General features: G+C 39.5%; 1 protein-coding gene across 34 annotated transcripts in view; it reads left to right on the forward strand.

Moving 5' to 3' along the window:
* SLMAP (sarcolemma associated protein) overlaps window positions 1–17,732 on the forward strand; it is a 183,733-nt gene that overhangs the window by 72,178 nt on the left and 93,823 nt on the right. For 22 of the 34 annotated variants that reach the window (XM_033210222.1, XM_033210220.1, XM_033210241.1 and 19 more), the window contains one exon: window positions 6,622–6,769. In XM_033210222.1, coding sequence (XP_033066113.1) covers window positions 6,622–6,769 — 148 coding nt within the window. Of the gene's footprint in view, window positions 1–6,621; window positions 6,776–17,732 lie in introns of all 34 variants that reach the window. The other 12 variants (XM_033210221.1, XM_033210219.1, XM_033210240.1 and 9 more) reach the window with 1 other exon arrangement.

A 17,732-nucleotide genomic window follows, 5' to 3' on the forward strand; every position in this document is an offset into this window, starting at 1 on the left:
TTGTTGTGAAAAGATGTTATATTTCATCAAATGCCTTTTCTGCATTGAGATGATTGTGTGTTTTCTTTTTTTTTTTTTTTTCCATTTTCTACAAATGTGGGGCATTTAAACATTTTTATAGTATAAAATACCTTTTTAAAGTTGAACCACCTAGGGTAAACCCCACTTACTAATGCCAGCCACTTTTCCAGCTTGGATGAGTTCTGAGTTAGGCAAAACAAAGATGAAAGCCTTGCACCAGTTCTTCATGTAGCCCCAGACAGGTGAAAATTAGACAAAATAATTTGTGATTAAGGTCTGCTCTGCTCCCTCTGGAACCTGGTACCAGGGTGTCCCACACTGGAAATGCAGGCTGATGTCTCCAAGACTTATTTTGTGCTGGAGAGGGGGATGGGACTAGGGTAAGTAATGCCACAAAGCTTTCCTATATTTTAATTGCCTTTTTCTTGATTCAGTGTTTACTTGGTTGCTGTAAACCTTTGACTGTTTTCCAGAGTTTTAACAAAGTTGGTTCTGATAGTTTCTGCTTGTTTTTCAGTGTTTCTATGGGGAGACAGAAGCTTGGAGCCGCCTGCTCTGGCATTTTGCTGATGTCACTTTCTTCATTCTTTATGGTTTTAAAAAATTTTACCCTTCTTACCTTTTATTTACTTTAAGGCATTATTAGTTATATTTAATCACTCTTGTGATCCTTCTAATTTGTATTCATTTCTAAAATAAATTTTTCCTTTTACTTCTATTCTTTTGAGTTATTTCACCTTTTCTTGAGTTGTATAATTGTGATTTATTTTGCTCTTTCATGTCTTGAGTTATTTTTCTAATGTCTTTTAGCTTGTTTTGAAATAGAAGTTTACAGTTTTGATGTCTTTCCAAGGTCTGTTTTTCATTATCTGTAAAGATACTATTCTGCTCCTTATTCTCTTTTTTCTTAAAACAACTGTATGGATGTGACCTTGATACTTTTCTGTTGCTAAGTTTTATATGAAATTGCTTTTCCTAAACTTTAAAAAGGGGTCATGGTTCAGGATAACTTTTCTAATTCACAGAGCTCCCTCTTCTGTTGTTTTTGTAAAACGTTTAAAAATATGGTGGCTTCCTTTTCCTTTCTCTACTTTTATCTGAACCTTTTCTTTCCTTGTCTCTATTGTCCCTGTTCTGCTCAATTTTGGTTCCACTCCCAGCAGTTTTCCCTCAGTTTGGAGCCCTATCCTGGAAGGTAGCTTTGGTTGGTAGGTTGGTTTTAAGAATTTATATGGCTCAGACTGTTCCAGCCTTTTTAGGAACTTACCCTGCACTCGTTATTGGATTGAGCCACACCATTCCCATTTCCAGCTTTTTTTCAATTGGCCTCCATACCATCCAGTGAACACCTAATAGCTATTTTGGTGTTGTCCTCAAGTCCCCAAATGCCCACTTTGTTTCCTTATGTATCCTTCTGCAAAGATGCTGATTCCATGCAGGTCTTGTGGCTCTTGGTGGTGTTCCCCACTCTTATTTTGGGGTTTGTGTGGCTACTGTGTCACCTACTTTTGCTACAAATGTTTCCCATGGGATTTTGGTTTTGCTGTCTTAGTCACTCTGATTTTAGGTGGTGATTCAGGGAGATTAAAAATTTTTGTTGCAGTATCTGCTATCTACTTCAAATCCATTCTGTATTCATGTCTTAAGAACTACCCTGTATGGACTTAGAGTTTGTGGCCCCTGGCCTGTGGTGTGTCTACTATATTTGTGCTTTACTTTGAAGCTTTAGTTCAAATGTTATTAATCTGTTGGTGTTTGGATATTGCAAAACCTAACAATATAGAAAGAGTTAAAAAGAATCAATGTGTCATTAGAATGGAAATGAAAACATTTACAGATTATAGCAAAGTTGAAAGTGATGCAAAATGTATACGGATATGGAATGAATTCATCTACAGCAGGAACTTTCTGAAGGCCAAAGAGCAAATTGTGCAACCTGTGAAGTGCTGTTCCTGTGTCATTGAAGTTAATCAGCAAGAGACAAGGAAAAGTGACTGATGAGACAGGGGTAAACTTTTCAGTTCAAGGATCACCATCAGTGCCTGTTGGAAACTTAAAGTTTATTCAGGGAAAGCAAGGAGTTGATGAAAGAATTAAAACCTTAAAACAATGAAAGTGCTGCTGTTGAACTTTCACCATAAGCCACACAGGGTTTTTAAATTCAGAGCTCCTTACTCACCTGTTCAACATCAAAGTGAATGTCTGGTGGCTAACGCAAATACTAGAGCCGCTAGGACATTCCTTAGGCTACTGGGAAAGAAAGATAGTTAAGACTTCGACAGATTCTTTATTATTATTATTTTTTAATGTGGTCAAAACTTCTTTTAAGGGGAGGGAATAAAAACCTGATAGAAGAAGGTTTATCAGCATAGAGGAAAAGGATATTTCTGGTTTTAATTTGACAAAGGATCGAGTAATATATCTATTTGCTGGAAATGTACCCAGGGACTATAAGCATACTCCCTTTCTAGGCCCTTGCAAACAGTTTAACATTTATTTATGAGTGAGACAGAGTCTCACTCTGTTGCCCAGGCTGAAGTGTGCAATGGCACGGTCTTGGCTCACGGCAACCTCTGCCTCCCAGATTCAAGCAGTTCTCCTGTCTCAACCCCCAACTGCCACTGAGTAGCTGGGATAACAGGTGAGTGCCACCATGCCCAGCTAATTTTTTGTATTTTTAGTAGAGATGGGGTTTTGCCATGTTGACCAGGGTGGTCTCGAACTCCTGACCTCAGGTGATCCGCCTGCTTTGGCCTCCCAAGGTGCTGGGATTACAGGCATGAGCCATCACGCCCAGCCTAGTTTAACATTTTTATACCTTAGAAACCTAACCTGATAGTAAGTAGAATAACTTCTATACATAATGTAGACAGATTAATGGTAAATTGTTTTACAAAGAGGTACAGAATCTTTTTTTTATGTATCAGTCTTTCAAAACAGCCAAGGGCAAAAGGTTAAATTATATAAATGAAAATATTTCTGTAGAGAACTAAACTAATGTGCTCTAGCTGTATACAAGTACAGAGGGTCAGGGGGATGAATAGAAGTTAGTGTGACTAAAAAGGATGCAGAAGGAAAAGAGTGGGAGTGATTGAGTTGTGAGGGAACCAGGACCAGATCCTGTAGGGCTACAATGGTAAGGACTTTGGATTTTATTCTAAGATATTTGAAAGCCATTAGCAGGTTGAAAGCAGAAGAAGAACGAGCAACTAATGTAAATTATATGTTCAAGCTAAACAGAGGCCAAAGGTACCATGGTATGCTTTGGACAGTAATATAGACATGTAAGAATGAAAAGAACCTGGGGTAATATTGATGTAAGAAAAAAAATTTTTTTTGAGACAGGGGTTCATGCTGTTACTCAGACTGGAGTATAGTGGCGTGATTATGGCTCATTGCAGCCTCACCCTCCCAGGGTTCAAGCTATCCTCCCAGCTCAACCTCCCAAGTAGTTGGGACTACAGGCCTGCACCACCATGCCCAGCTGATTTTTTGTATTTTTTTTGTAGGGATGGGGTCTCACTTTGTTGTCCAGGCTGGTCTTGAACTCCTGGGCTCAAGTGTTTCTCCTGCCTTGGCCTCCCGAAGTGCTGAGATTACAGACATGAGTCACTGTGTCTGGGCCCTAATGTAAAATCTTTTAAGTTCGAAAATATGTTGTGGTTTTAGGGTTATATAGGAGCTACAAACATGAGGTGTTGATATACATATATATGTGTTGTATATATATACATGTATTTCTTTTTGTTTTTCAACAAAGTGTTAAACAGTAATGAACCTTACCTAATAATGTATTCTTTATTTTTATTCTGTTCCATTTTATGTTTTTTTTTTAAAAATGCTAGTTGCAACTCACTAAATTGACTTAGTAACCCACTAATATATCAGAACTTGAAGTTTGAAAACCACTGTAAATATCATATAATTCCCTTATTTAACTTGCCCAGGTACATATTACTGAACATAACCTGACCAGAATCCAGACATTACCACATTTCCCAAGAATATATTTATTAAAAAACAAAAAAAAACTCTCTTATACAATGTAACATTAAGTTCCAGTGCAGAAAAGATTTTGAGGGTAAATATTCCCACTTGAAAGTATTGTCTGTCCTTATTTCCCAGGGTGAAATGTTAAGTCCTGTAAGTTTCAAATGTATTTAAAATATCAACACAATTTTCTTAATTAATGGTCTGTAATTAGATATACAAACTGCTAATCAAAGTAACAGTTGGTCTATTTTGAATTATAAACAGAGAATGAGTCATTTATAGACAGCCTCATGGCCTTTAAGTTGTCAGCTACGAATTAATGAAATGAAATGTCATTTGAACATTTTCTGCAGATTGCTTCTTAGTCTTTAGTTATATTTAATTTTGGAAGAGAGCTGTGGGAGGGGTGAAGGATAAATGAAACATAAAGGTTGGTGTGAAGTAATGAGGAAAAATGGCTCTTTTAATTTTCTTATTTGAACCCTTGCTTCTGTGTTCCCCAGTTCTGTGACTTTTGAAAGATACTTAATATGCCTGCATCTCACTTTTCTCCTTTATCAATGAAAGTAGTAATATCTTTTTTTGTTTGTTTCTGAGACAGTCTCGTTCAGTTTTCTAGGCTGGAGTGCAGGGGCACGATCTTGGCTCACTGCAACCTCTGCCTCCAGGGTTCAGGCGATTCTCCTGCCTCAGCCTCCCAAGTAGCTGGGATTACAGGTGCGTGCCACCACGCCACCATGCACCACCATGTTGGCCAGGCTGGTCTCGAACCTCTGACCTCAAGTGATCTGCCCACCTCGGCCTCCCAAAGTTCTGGGATTATAGGCGTGAGCCACCACAACTGGCCTAAAGTACTAATCTCTTTATCATAGCTTTAATGTTAAGTGAGGGCCTGGTGGCAAAAGTATATTTTGATATATAGTGTATTAGGTATCTTATTACCTTTCTTCCTTAGGAAGAAATTCAGTGAAAATGTGTTATTAAATAAGTAGGGCTGAAGAGTGTAGAAAAATCCAAAAAGAAAGGTACACCTTTTTTTTCTGGTGATTCTCTGCCTAGTAAGTCTGTTGTGTGTGATCCCAGTTGTGCTGAAATTTTTTAAGGATTTGTAAGTAATAAATAGTTAGGCTTCCTGTGCCTCCTGCTATCCTTTCCATTTTTAAAGAGAGAGGGTTACCCAAGTGATGAGAAGCAAATTTGGTAGGTCAGAAAGTTGGTACCTTTATAGTTGATTCCTTTATTTTTCTAGTGTCTCAAATCTGCTTTGTCACAAAGAATTTAGTGAGATATATCAGTCCTGATATCAAGTTGTGTTAGCTGATTGATAGCTGTTAACTATAGGCATTACCTAAAACCAGTTGCCCTTGCCTGTGCAACAAAAAACACTTTCTTTAATTTAACCCAGACATCCTAGTAAACAAAGTGAGATGGAAAAGCTGGGCACCCTGGCTCACACCTGTAATCCCAGCACTTTGGGAGGCCGAGGCGGGTGGGTCACCTGAGGTCAGGAGTTTGAGACCAGCCTGGCCAACATGACGAAACCCTGTCTGTACTAAAAGTATACACAAAAAAATTAGCCGGGTGTGGTGGTTCGCACCTGTAGTCCCAGCTACTCGGAAGGCTAAGGCAGGAGAATCGCTTGAACCTGAGAGGCAGAGGTTTCAGTGAGCTGAGATCTTGCCTCTGCACTCTAGCCTAGGTGACAGAGACTGTCTCAAAAGCAAACAAACAAAAAAGTGAGATGGAAAGATAGAATTTTGTCTAGCTGGTCTTCCCTTCCTTTAAAAAAAATAGCTATATTCACATATAAGGAATATACTATAAAATTCACCTTCTAAAGCATACAATTCAGTGGTTTTGAGTATAGTATATTCAGAGTTGTACAGCCATCACCACTAATCTTAGAATATTTTCATCACCTCAAAAAGAAACCTTGTACCCATTAGTACTCATTCCCCATTCCTACCTGCCACTTCAACCTTTTGTAAGCACTCATGTGCATTTTGTCTGTATAGCTTTGCCTATTCTGGATGTTTCATATAAATTGAATCATTATAATACATCAGTCTTTTGTGACTGACTTCTTTTACTTCACGTAATGTTTTAAACGTTCATTCATGTTGTAGCATGTTATCAATACTTTACCCCTTTATTGCCAAATAATATTTAGTTATATGAATGTCTACCACATTTGTTGATTCATTTATCAGTTGATGGATAGTTGGATTATTTTCCCTTTTTGGCTGTTATGAATAATGCCAACATTTGTGTAGAAGTTTTTATGAGAACATGTTTTTAGTTCTCTTGGATATATACCTAGGAGTGGAATTGCTGGGTTGTATACTAACTTTATGTTTAACATTTTGAGGACCTGACAAACTCTTCCAAAGAGGTTGTACCATTTTGTATAGCTGAATTCTAAATCACCTAGTTTTCAGATTCTAATTTCATATATGTTAAAGGAGAACCTTAGCTGAAATGAGTGGTTTGAATTAATAGGGGAAAAATTCACCTGCAATAGTTGGCAAAGCTGGAAGCACTTTTTTAAAAAGTACATTTGGAATTACTACTATTAATGTGACTTTTTTTTTTTTTTTTTTTTTGCAGTTTTATCTTCAAGACACTAAAAGTAGTAATGGTACTTTTATAAATAGCCAGAGATTGAGTCGAGGCTCTGAAGAAAGTCCACCATGTGAAATTCTTTCCGGTGACATTATCCAGTTTGGGGTAGACGTGACAGAGAATACACGGAAAGGTACGGGTATGGATCACTTTTTTTATTACTTGTCTTTTAAGGGTTAATTTTTCATTCTCTTACTTGACATTACAAAACATTACATGCTTGTGAAAGTGATTTAAATACAGCATTATATGTAGTGAAAAGTTAAAAGTCTCATACTTTCCCTATTGCTCTTCTAAAATTTTAATTCTAAAGTGTTAATTAGTAATTTATGTTCTTCATCACAGTTAGGAACCAATTGGCTGCAATGACAGCATACCCAACCAAGACAAGCTTAAACCACAGGATATTTATTGTTGATAATGAGACTTAATGAGAGATCTGGAGGCAGATATGTTCATTTGTTCAGTTGACTCAATGATATCATCAGGGATCCAGGGTCTTACTGTCTTCCTGTTCTACTGTCTTAAACATTTTAGTTTCTCATGCTTTTGGTTGTTGCTTCATGGTAATAAGATGATGGCTGCAAGCTCCAGGCATCATTTTCCTCACACCAGTATCCTAGGCAAAAAGGATGAGATGGGGATAAAATGCCTTCTTGTGTGGCTCTCTTTTTATGTTGAAAGAACAATCTTTTGCAGAATCCTCCCAGCAGATTTCTCCTTAGGTTTCACTGGCCACATGGGTAGATCACATACATAGTTACCTATAGCTACAAAGAAGTCTGGTGAAGTTACTTAATCTCATGAAGGGGAGCAAGAAGATCTATGATTGACATAGATAAATTTTGATTTATTCCTTCGGGTTGTGTGTGCATTGTTACCCCAAACAAAATTAGAGTTCTCTTAGCAAGAAAGAAGATGGAAAGGCAGTAGAGGTAGGCAGCTAATAGTAGCTATCACAAGTATAAAATAAAATTTAACATCTTACAATTTTTGAAACTGAAAGTTCTTTAGCTAAATAAATGTAGATTGATCTTTGTTTTTACAATTCAGAAGCTTCCTGCCTCTACCTAGTTTACTGTCTACTTTATGACCATGAAATTATATAGCTAAATCATAAAACTAAATGGATAAAAACCATAAGTGTTTAGTTCCACTTTATTAGTTTAATATGGATAGTGCAACCATTTGGCAAGTTTCTCCCTTCATTTGTCTGAACATACTCTGATCTGGTGATACTGGTCAGAGTCATCAGGCTCTGACATTTTGCATAGTAGAGATGGTGATGATGCTGATAATGAAAATGCTGATGATGCTGGTGTGTGTGTGTTCATGTGCATATTTATGCATATACTTTCACTGGTATTGCAACAGCAGTATTACTTTTAATGGGTTTTTTTGGCCTCCTCAGAAAGTTGGGTTTTGATATTTGAATTTGGGTAGGGCCAACATCTTAGGAATTTCCATTTACAATTGTAAACCAAAAAAGAAAGGTTTGTATTTTGGTGCAAAATATTGACACTCCTTACTAAGAGAATTCAACTTATATATGACCATACTGGGAATAGCTGCATTAGACACTCCTATATCTGCTCTTGCCATATCACACCTCCAAGTCATTCAGCAAACAGTAAACCGAGCTCATTAAATGGAACCCCGGCTGTGAGTAACCCATAGAGAAGAAGATAATTTGATTATATTGTCTTTTTCTCCAAGGAACGTCTGTCTGTTTGGCTTGCATTTCCTAAAGAGAATGATTAGGTGTTGATTGATAAAAAGGATGAGGTAATGAAATACATTTAGAGAATACTTAGTTAAGGCCGGGCGCAGTGGCTCAAGCCTGTAATCCCAGCACTTTGGGAGGCCGAGACGGGCGGATCACGAGGTCAGGAGATCGAGACCATCCTGGCTAACCCGGTGAAACCCCGTCCCTACTAAAAAATTCAAAAAAAACTAGCTGGGCGAGGTGGCAGGCGCCTGTAGTCCCAGCTACTGGGGAGGCTGAGGCAGGAGAATGGCGTAAACCTGGGAGGCGGAGCTTGCAGTGAGCCAAGATCCGGTCACTGCACTCCAGCCTGGGCAACAGAGCGAGACTCCGTCTCAAAAAAAAAAAAAGAGAATACTTAGTTAAGATAAGCGGGACTTCTTAGAGTTTTTAATATGCTAACATATATGCAGATTTCCAAGGAGGTGGCCGTTATAGAATGCAACTCTTTCCAACCTCCTTTCCACTGTTTTTTTCCCATCTATCTGTGAGGGATACTCTTTAGAAAATGCTATAGAAAGCTAAGAAGATGACCCTGAGATTCAAAGTTCCTCTTAGTATAATCTTATTTTAGTAACATTAGATTTTTTTTTTTGTTTTTTTTTTGAGACGGAGTCTCACTTTGTTGCCCAGGCTGGAGTGCAGTGGCACGATTTCGGCTCACTGTAAGCTCTGTCTCCTGGGTTCATGCCATTCTCCTGCCTCAGCCTCCCGAGTAGCTGGGACTACAGGCACGCACCACCATACCCAGCTAATTGTTGTATTTCTAGTAGAGACGGGGTTTCACCGTGTTGGCCAGGATGGTCTCGATCTCTTGACCTCATGATCTGCCCACCTCGGCCTCCCAAAGTGCTGGGATTACAGGTGTGAGCCATCACGCCTGGTCAGTAACATTAGATTTTAACAGTCTTCTGTGAAATTTTACCTATCTTTTATGCTGACTTTAAGGAGATTAGTTTAAAAAAAAACTTGCATCATTTAAAATGTTGTTTCTTTTGGTACTTACTGACTTCAGAAAGTTGACTTATGTTAAGCACGGGCTCTTGGGATACAGCTGTGTCACCAGTTGAGTACTACCTGTTTAAGAGTATACCAGAAAAAAAGTACTGATTTTTGTCCTTCGCTAAACAGTGGTTTGATAATCTTTTGTAATCACTTGGAGAATTCTCCTGAAATTATGCAACACTACTAGATAACCCCTGGATCAAAGAAGAAATCAAAAGGGAAAATTCACACTATATTGTAAAGAGAGGAGACTTTTATGCCAAAATACAGTAAGTCTTTTAGTCAGATAATATTAATAATCTTAAATTCCTTTCATGTTAAAGAAGAAAGACAATTAAGAAATCTGATACTAATCAGAAAAAAATCAGAAAATGAGTAAGTAAAAGAAGTTGAAAAAGAGAAATAAAAGCAGAAATTAATGAAACAGTGACAAAAAATTCTGCAAGGGATAAACAAACCCAAACGCTGGTTCTTTTATTAATAAAAAGAAAACAGTGAACAAGGTAATTAATAAACCATAATGCATTAAGTTAAAAATACTAGCAAAAATATACAAGATGAGAAATGAGAAAGGAGAAATAAAACACAAATACAGGATATACTACAAGAATAATAAGAGAATCTTGTATAGCTACCTATGGCAAGAGAAAAGAAAAAATTAGAGTAAATTGATGTTTTCCTAGCATAATTATCTCAAGAAGTGGAAAAATTTGAATAACTGATTGTTTTTGAAAGAGACTAAAAAGTTATTAAAGATTCACCATTGAAAAGACACCAGAAACAGAGGGATTTACAGCTGAATTTGATCTTATTTTAAAAAGCAGATAAACCCTGTGTTATTTAAGTAATTCCAAACATTAAGATGGAAAGCTTTCAGAATCCTTTAAAGAACCTAGCATGTCATTAATGTGAAAATCTGATAAAGATATAGATACAAAAAGAAAACTATAATTAATTTTATTTATAACAATAGATGAAAAATGTCAATTAAGATACTAGGCCAGGGCTTGGCATAGTGGCTCATGCCTGTAATCCTAGCACTTTGGGAGTTTGAGGCAGGTGGATTGCTTGAGCCAAGTAGGTTGATACCAGCTTGGGCAACATGGTGAAACCCCATCTCTACCAAAAAGCAAAGAATTAAATGGAACCCCGACTGTGAGTAACCCATAGAGAAGAAGAGAATTTGACTACATTGTCTTTCTCTCCAAGGAATGTCTGTCTTCTTGGCTTGCATTTCCTAAAGAGAATTATTAAGTATTGATTGATAAAAAGGATGAGGTAATGCAAAGAGTCAGCTGGGCATGAATCAGCTGAGCATGGTGGCGCACGCCTGTAGTCCCAGCTACTCAGGAGACTGAAGTGGGAGGATGGCTTGAGCCTGGGAGGCAGAGGTTGCAGTGAGCCATGACCGCACCACCGCACTCCAGCCTGAGCAACAGAGCCAGACCCTGTCTCAAAAAAAAAAAAAATGCTGAAATGCTATTAGGCCAGACACAGTGCCTCCCACCTGTAATCCCAGCACTTTGGGAGGCTGAGGTAGGAGGAGTCCTTGAGCCCAGGAGTTCAAACCAGCCTGGGCAATAGAGGGAGACACTGTTTCTACCCGCTTCCCTGCCCCCAAATTTTTTTAATTAGCTGTAGGCATGGTAGCATGCACTTGTCTCAGCTACTCCAGAGGCTGAGGTGGGAGGATCGCTTCACTTGAGCCCAGGAAGTTGAGGCTGCAGTGAGCCCCGATCATGCTATTGCACTCCAGCCTTATCTCTAAAAACAAAAGATATTAGTAAATTAAATCCAGAAATAAAGCTAGGATAAACAACAAAGTAGGGTTTATTCCAGAAATGCCAAGATGAGTCAGTATCAGGCAATCTATCAACATAATCCACAAACTAAAGTAGAAAGACCATGTAACTGTATAACCAATAGTTGTGTCACTGAATAGCCAGAGATACTGAAAAGGCATTTGATCAAATTTAGGAGTTACCCCTAATAAAAACTCTAAATAAATAGGATGAAAAGAAAACTAAGTAAAATAAAAATATTAAGTAAAATAGAATAAAAAATAGCAAAATACTATACAGCTGTGAAAATGTATGGACTAAATTTGCATATATAAACAAAGATAAATCTCAAACTTTATCTCAAGCAAACTGTTGAAAGATTTGTATAGTGTAACCATTTACAGAAAGCATGAATGCCTGCAAAACAATACTATATAGTGCTTTTGAATACACTTATAATAAAGTACATTTGTATACATGTGAATGATGGTTTGTTAGGACTTAGGAAAGGATGTTTTTGGCATCAGTGAGTATCATACTAAAAACAATGGAAGCATGATTTTAAACCTCCCCATTGTACAGGTATTAAAAATAATGAATTAAAATTATGTGAATTGCAGGGATTTCTATAAGTATAATGTTGAGTAAAGAAAGAATCAATTGTTTTTATAATTTCATTATTTAAAATAGTCTCACCAATCCCTATAAATACATATATGTTAGACATATATATCTCTAGATCTTTAATGTGAGTCATCCAGGAGTGTGGGTGGGAGGGAAGAAGGAATAGAGGAGAAGAAGGAGCCAAATTAAAAGGGAGAAGTTACTAGAACTACAATTAAAAAATCACCCAGTATGTAGGACATTTATGTATTTATATAAACTAATTTGTATATATGTTAAAAAATTTCAGAAAGACGGCCGGGCGTGGTGGCTTAAGCCTGTAATCCCAGCACTTTGGGAGGCCGAGACGGGCGGATCACAAGGTCGGGAGATCGAGACCATCCTGGCTAACACGGTGAAACCGTCTCTACTAAAATACAAAAAACTAGCCGGGCGAGATGGCGGGCGCCTGTAGTCCCAGCTACTCGGGAGGCTGAGGGAGGAGAATGGCGTGAACCCAGGAGGCGGAGCTTGCAGTGAGCTGAGATCCGGCCACTGCACTCCAGCCTGGGCGACAGAGCGAGACTCCGTCTCAAAAAAAAAAAAAAATTTTCAGAAAGACTATATATAATATGTAAGATTGTGTGTGTGTATCAGGATTTTGTTAAAAAGGTAACATGAACCTAATGCTGCTGAACATATCGGTTCATATTAGTGTCACTTCTATTCTTAGCAATCCAAAACAATCTTTTAAAAATTTTTTTAATTTATAGAGGGGGGGGCCTTACTGTGTTACCCAGGCTGGCCTTGAACTCCTGGCTTGAAGTAATCCTCCTGCCTTAATCTCCCAAAGTGGTGGGATTAAAGTCTTGCATTTTGGACCCCACCAACAATCTGATTTTGATGTTTGCCATTCCTTGTGTATGGCTTCAAGGAGAAAACTCAGTGGTCAGGCATGTACACATAAGCTGCTCTATACTGATAAAATATTATTGTAAACAAAGAGCTGACATTCTAATAGATTTTTTAAAAGAATGGAAGAAAGTGAGAAAGCTGAGGTTTAGCAACCTAACCACTTGCCACTCCTCTTTTCCTAGACCCACAAACTGCTCAAAGAATGAGTTTTCTGGGTCACGCATTATTACAGTAACCCTCTGTTGCAAAGCTTGGGGCCATTTAGTTCTATGAACACATGTAACTTCAGTCAGCTTATTACTTCAGGTCTTCATCACCAATATATTTTTCTTAGTTAAGCCCCTGCGAACAAAGGGCCTATTAAGAGCAAAGTCAATGGTGTATCTTCCTTTGGCATTGTGCTTCAACTGCACTGAATTACTTTTACTCCTCCTAATAGACCTGGCCTTCAAGCCCATGCACATGTTTTTCCTATGCCTAGAAACCTTTCTTGATCCTCAGGGCTGGACAAGGTGCCCACTCCATACCCCTGTACTTATCCCTTTTATATGTTTACGAACCTCACTAAATAGTAAGCTGTGCAAGAGTAGGAAGTGTGTCTGTCTTCATTGTAGAATCTCCACACACAACCTGGAACATATTGGTTGAATAAATTTTAAAATGTCCCGTGAATCTTCATCCATCTTTTTTTTTTTTTTTTTTTTGAGATGGAGTCTCGCTCTGTTGCCAGGCTGGAGTGCAGCTCACTGCAAGCTCTGCCTCCTGGGTTCATGCCATTCTCCTGCCTCAGCCTCCCAAGTAGCTGGGACTACAGGCACCCACCATCACGCCCAGCTAATTTTTTTGTATTTTTAGTAGAGACAGGGTTTCACCATGTTAGCCAGGATGGTCTCTATCTCCTGACCTTGTGATCTGCCCACCTCGGCCTCCCAAAGTGCTGGGATTACAGGCGTGAGCCACCGCACCCAGCCCCTAAATCTCTTTTAAACCAAGCATTTCCCAAAGTCATCAGACCCTCATCCTTTTTTGTAATGCTTGCTAGCATTTTGGGAAATGCTGCTATGTATAGTTGATTAATACAAGTATTAGAACAAAACATTTTCATCAGGTTGCTTTAATTACTTGCCTGTTGCAAATCAAAAGGATAACATGTCTATGCATGTGTATATCTAGTTGTCATAAGAATCACATCAAAGGCATGGTTGACTGGACTAGATCATCAGCTTAGTCAGACATGGGTTATTTTTGTTTTTGTTTTTGTTTTTGTTTTTTTGAGACGGAGTCTCGCTCTGTCGCCCAGGCTGGAGTGCAGTGGCCAGATCTCAGCTCACTGCAAACTCCGCCTCCCGGGTTCCCGCCATTCTCCTGCCTCAGCCTCTGGAGTAGCTGGGACTACAGGCGCCCGCCACCGCGCCCGGCTAGTTTTTTGTATTTTTTTAATAGAGATGGGGTTTCACCGTATTAGCCAGGATGGTCTCGATCTCCTGACCTTGTGATCCGCCAGTCTCGGCCTCCCAAAGTGCTGGGATTACAGGCTTGAGCCACCGCGCCCGGCCTGTTTTTGTTTTTTAAACTGCCTACAACTGTACAGCAACTCTGTACTGCCCAGTCAGTATTAGCCCTTGGTTCATCTCATAGATGTGTGCATCATCTCGTTTGCTGAACTTCAGGGTAATGTGTCTGAACAACAGAATTACTGATGTTGTATATCACAGGTTGTCACCTCTGGCAACCTGTTTTATTTATAGTTTTATTCTATAACTTGTTCCACCTATTTTTCTTTTTTAAAAAACAACTTTATTACCAAATTAAAGTGTAGGTATTGCTGGATCTTCATGTTGTATCATGCTCCTGTATTTATTGTAGGCTATTTATAGTGAATCTCTCGAGGAGCCATCCTCTAGAAATTCATTTATCATGAGAGAGAGAAATCTATCTCTTTGGCTGGGCACAGTGGCTCACGCTTGTAATCCCAGCACTTTGGGAGGCCGAGGCAGGCAGATCACGAGGTCAGGAGATCGAGACCACGATGAAACCCCGTCTCTACTAAAAATACAAAAAAAAGAAAATTAGGCAGGCATGGTGGTGGGCGCCTATAGTTCCAGCTACTCGGGAGGCTGAGGCATGAGAATGGCTTGAACCCAGGAGGCGGAGCTCACAGTGAGCCGAGATCATGCCATTGTGCTCCAGCCCAGGTGAAAGAGAGAGACTCTGTCTTAAAAAAAAGAAAGAAAGAAAGAAAGAAATCTGTCTCTTGTGTCTTTTGCCTGGGAAAGGAGAAAGCTAGGTGGTTCCTACAAATAGAGATGAACCCTAATGTCTTAAAAGTAAGAAACATCTTTGCACAGGAGTAGTGGGAGCTATGAAATACTAAGCAGGCATGTTCCTCAACATCTTCAGTAAAATGCTTTCTGTACCAGATGACTCTACTAAGTACATAGGTTTTTAAATTGAGAAGCAGATAATCCTTGATGCCCTCAAAGAGTTGAATCTAATTGGTGAGACAGCAGTTTCTATAAGTGATAAATATTCACAATGTAATGTGCTTAATGTTTTAAGAAATAGATGTAGGAGGCTCTGGGGACATCTTACTCAGATACTGAGCTTTGGTGAAGGAATTAGAAAATCTGAGCCTGGAGACTAAGTAGCACATGGTCTTGCAGGCGAGAGGATAAAAACATTGCTTACAGAAGGGACAGCCTGTGTAAAAGGCATGGGGCTGTGAAAGGTAAAGTGCTTGGAGATTGCAGGTAGCTTGGCTTTGTATAGGATATCCGTGGTAGCAGGATAGAGGATGAGGTCAGACAGGAATGAAGGAGACCAGTGGTTCATGGCAATAGTTACTATGCTGGGCAGAGTTTAGAAGACTGCCAATAGATGGTTCTGTTTTTTGTTGTTTGTTTGTTTTTGTTTTTGAGTTAGGGTCTTACCCAGCTGGAGTGCAGTGGTGTGAACATGGGTCACTGCAGCCTCGAAATCCCGGGCTCAAGCGATCCCCCAACCTTAGCCTTCTAAGTAGCTGGGTACAGGTGTACACCACCTCCACCCTGCTAATTTTTAAATTTTTTGTAGAGACTGGGTCTCGCTATGTTCCCCAAGCTGAACTCAAGTGATCCTCCCACCTCAGCCTCCCACAGCGCTGGGATTGTGGGTGTGAGCCACTGTGACTTGCCAATAGATGGTTCTTGATCTGTGTTAGCACTTTTATATAATCAATTAGTAATGAAAATCAAATCAATATTGAATACATGGTGTTAAATTTCTTAATTTTAATGTGCATTTCCAGATGACAGTCATATAACTTCATGTTTATAATATCATCTTGATGATTAGTGGGCCTGATCATTTAATACCCCCAAATGCATTAGCTCTATTTTTTTTTTTTTTTTGAGACAGAGTCTCACTCTGTCGCCCAGGCTAGAGTGCGGTGGCATGATCTCGGCTCACTGCAGCTTCCACCTCCCAGGTTCAAGCAGTTCTGCTGGCCTCAGCCTCCCGAGTCACTGGGATTGCAGGCACCTGCCACCACACCGGCTATTTTTTTTTTTTTTTCTGGGATGGAGTTTCGCTCTGTTGCCCAGGCTGGAGTGCAATGGTGCGATCTTGGCTCACTGCAACCTCTGCCTCCCAGGCTCAAGCAATTCTCCTGCCTCAGCCTCCTGAGTAGCTGGGATTACAGGCACCCACCATCATGCCTGGCTAATTTTTGTATTTTTGTAGAGACAGGGTTTCATCATGTTGAGCAGGCTGGTCTTGAACTCCTGACCTCAGGTGATCTGGCCATCTCAGCCTCCCCAGGTGCTAGGATTACAGGCATAAGCCACCGAGCCTGGCCTAATTTTTGTATTTTTAGTAGAGGGGTTTCGCCAGGTTGGCCAAGCTGGTCTCGAAATCCTGACCTCAGGTGATCCGCCCACCTTGGCCTCCCAGAGTACCGGGATTACAGGTGTGAGCTACCATGCCCGGCCAACATTAGCTCTATTCTTAAAATTCAGTTTTGTTGAGGTATAATTTATGTATAACACAATTTTACATGTACAATTCAGTGAGTTTTGACAAATGTATATGGTCTCATAACCACCACTCCCCTAATCATGATGTAGTGTATTTTCTTTTTTTTTTTTTTTTTTTGAGGCAGAGTCTTGCTCTGTCGCCCAGACTGGAGTGCAGTGGCCGGATCTCAGCTCACTGCAAGCTCCGCCTCTCGGGTTCCCGCCATTCTCCGGCCTCAGCCTCCCGAGTAGCTGGGACTACAGGCGCCCGCCACCTTGCCCGGCTAGTTTTTTGTATTTTTAGTAGAGACGGGGTTTCACTGTGTTCGCCAGGATGGTCTCGATCTCCTGACCTTGTGATCCGCCCGTCTCGGCCTCCCAAAGTGCTGGGATTACAGGCTTGAGCCACCGCGCCTGGCTATGTAGTGTATTTTCATCAGCCTGCATTAGTTTTTAATCAGAGCTTAGTGAAATAATTATTTGAACTCTGGAAAATGTAATACAGTATTTGAGGAATAGAGAAAAGAGAAATAAAAAACGATCAACTTTCAAACCAGAAAACAATTTTTTAAAATTAAACCCACATATAGGGAAACTCTGCAAGTGCTACTTTCGGGAGTTTTGTCTCTTAAAATCTTCAGTAGGAAAAGGAGGAAGTAAGATGCAACAGTAAGAAGCTGTCTACAAAGGGACTGTACTGATGTCATTTTGGGGGCGGAGGAAGAAACAACTATCAAGAAAAACAAAAATTTTAAATATTGAAATAGAAACACGAGACACTAGCAAACAATTCTGATACTTAATAGTAGAGAATTGTGGAGGCAGTTTCACTTGTCTGAGGTCTTGGTTTTCTCACCCATAAAATGGGGGATTCAGTGGCATATTCTCAACTGTATTATGCAGAACTTGAGAGTTTTGTGAGGTGTGGTTATGTCTGTAATAGGTTGGAGAAAGGAAGATTTGGCATAAGAGCTATATTTTAAATTTGGGAATAGTCAGACTTATGTTTGATACTGACAGATGAGGAAAAGTGTA

The sequence above is a fragment of the Trachypithecus francoisi genome, unplaced genomic scaffold (genome assembly GCF_009764315.1).
Source record: "Trachypithecus francoisi isolate TF-2019V2 unplaced genomic scaffold, Tfra_2.0 Lachesis_group0, whole genome shotgun sequence".
NCBI classification, from domain to species: domain Eukaryota; kingdom Metazoa; phylum Chordata; class Mammalia; order Primates; family Cercopithecidae; genus Trachypithecus; species Trachypithecus francoisi.